A 1513-nucleotide genomic window follows, 5' to 3' on the forward strand; every position below is an offset into this window, starting at 1 on the left:
TCATATCAATTATAGTGATAATATATAAATTACTAAAATTAGAATGATAATACATTAATACTTTAATTGTGCTTAAAAGTCATACATTGTTTAATCCAATGTCAATTACTTAATTTGATATTATACGAATCACATTATCATTGTACATTAATAATAATATAATATGATTAACTTGAATAAAGTATTTGAATTGTCATTGAACATTATCATTGTGATTTAATTATCTAAAACAAAAATGTGATTTAATTATTAATGATCAATTGATTATATTAGATATATAAATATTATTATAATTATAATTATAAAAATATATTATATAAAAAGACGGTTAGCAGTTATTGGGTTTACTAGTGGTTACGGTTAATAAACCCAATAACTCGTAACCGCTAGGCGGTTATAGCGGTTAGTGGTTAAACGGTTAGCAGTTATAGCGGTTAGCGGGCGGTTATTTACACCCCTAGACAAATGATAAAATCATAACAATAATTAATTTACTAATAGCATGAATTTATAAAAAATAAAAAAATAAACAATCATGATACACACTTTATATGATGAATGAATAAGTTTTTTTTTTTTTTTTTTTGAAGAAGAAAATTTTGATATCTTATTAAGGCTCAGAAAAGAGCAAATCAGGAATAGAGGGATGTCTCCTCCTTCCTAATAATACCACCAATGCATGGTGGAATGCAATGCCACCAGAATTTCTCAGTGACATGGGTACAAGCTTCTTTTGCTAAGGTATGGGCAGCAGAATTTGCTCCCCTAGGAACATGAACAAAGCTAGACATAGCAAAATCACTCGAATAAGTTTTCACATCTTCCACAAAATGGCCATAGCTGCTCTCGCACAGTCCAATGGAGTTAATTGCCTTCATAACCGTTAGAGAATCTCCCTCAAAAATTACTCTTTCAAAACCTAGCTCCTTAGCAAAAATCACGGCATGAAGGGCTGCAATTGCTTCAGCCACTGTCGGGTCCACCACTATCCTCTGCTTGATCCCACAGGCCACCATAAACTGCCCAGTTGCGTCCCTTGCAAGAATTCCGAGCCCAACACAAGAATTTCTTTGATCTATGGCAGCATCCCAGTTCACTTTGACCATATCCATCGGTGGTGGCTGCCAAATGGTCGAGTGAACTTGTTGTAATCCACTGCTTATCCCTCCAGGCTGTGCGTTTATCCTCTGGAAATCTTCCAAACTAGCTACTGCCTTCGTAAATACTTGAGTTGGAGAGAGGAAGTCACCCCCATGTACTACAGTATTACGCCTCATCTAGACACTCCGTGCTAGGACCGCGAAAAGCTCCAATTCTTGCTGGTCATAGCGCCCAATCATCTCCTCCAACAGCTGGACAAAGCACCTTGTTTCACAAATGCTCTTCTGTAATTTAATCGGGCCACAACTCCACACGTTAGCCACAGATGGACAAGACCAGATAATGTGCTCCACACTTTCTTCCACTAGGTTGCAAATCGGGCACATTGGTGAATTAGTCACCTTTCGCTTGA

General features: G+C 36.5%; 1 protein-coding gene across 1 annotated transcript; it reads right to left on the reverse strand.

The window, feature by feature from the left end:
• Positions 1-632: 632 nt before the first annotated feature.
• On the reverse strand, positions 633-1277 carry LOC132169310 (uncharacterized). The gene has a single exon (XM_059580364.1). It carries the CDS (start codon positions 1275-1277, stop codon positions 633-635), a length of 645 nt encoding a protein of 214 aa, XP_059436347.1.
• Positions 1278-1513: the final 236 nt, after the last annotated feature.

Source organism: Corylus avellana, chromosome ca2 (genome assembly GCF_901000735.1).
Source record: "Corylus avellana chromosome ca2, CavTom2PMs-1.0".
Lineage (NCBI taxonomy): Eukaryota > Viridiplantae > Streptophyta > Magnoliopsida > Fagales > Betulaceae > Corylus > Corylus avellana.

Coding starts and splice junctions, on each gene's coding strand:
- LOC132169310 (XM_059580364.1), bottom strand. CDS start 1,277: ATGAGGCGTAATACTGTAGTACATGGGGGTGACTTCCTCTCTCCAACT.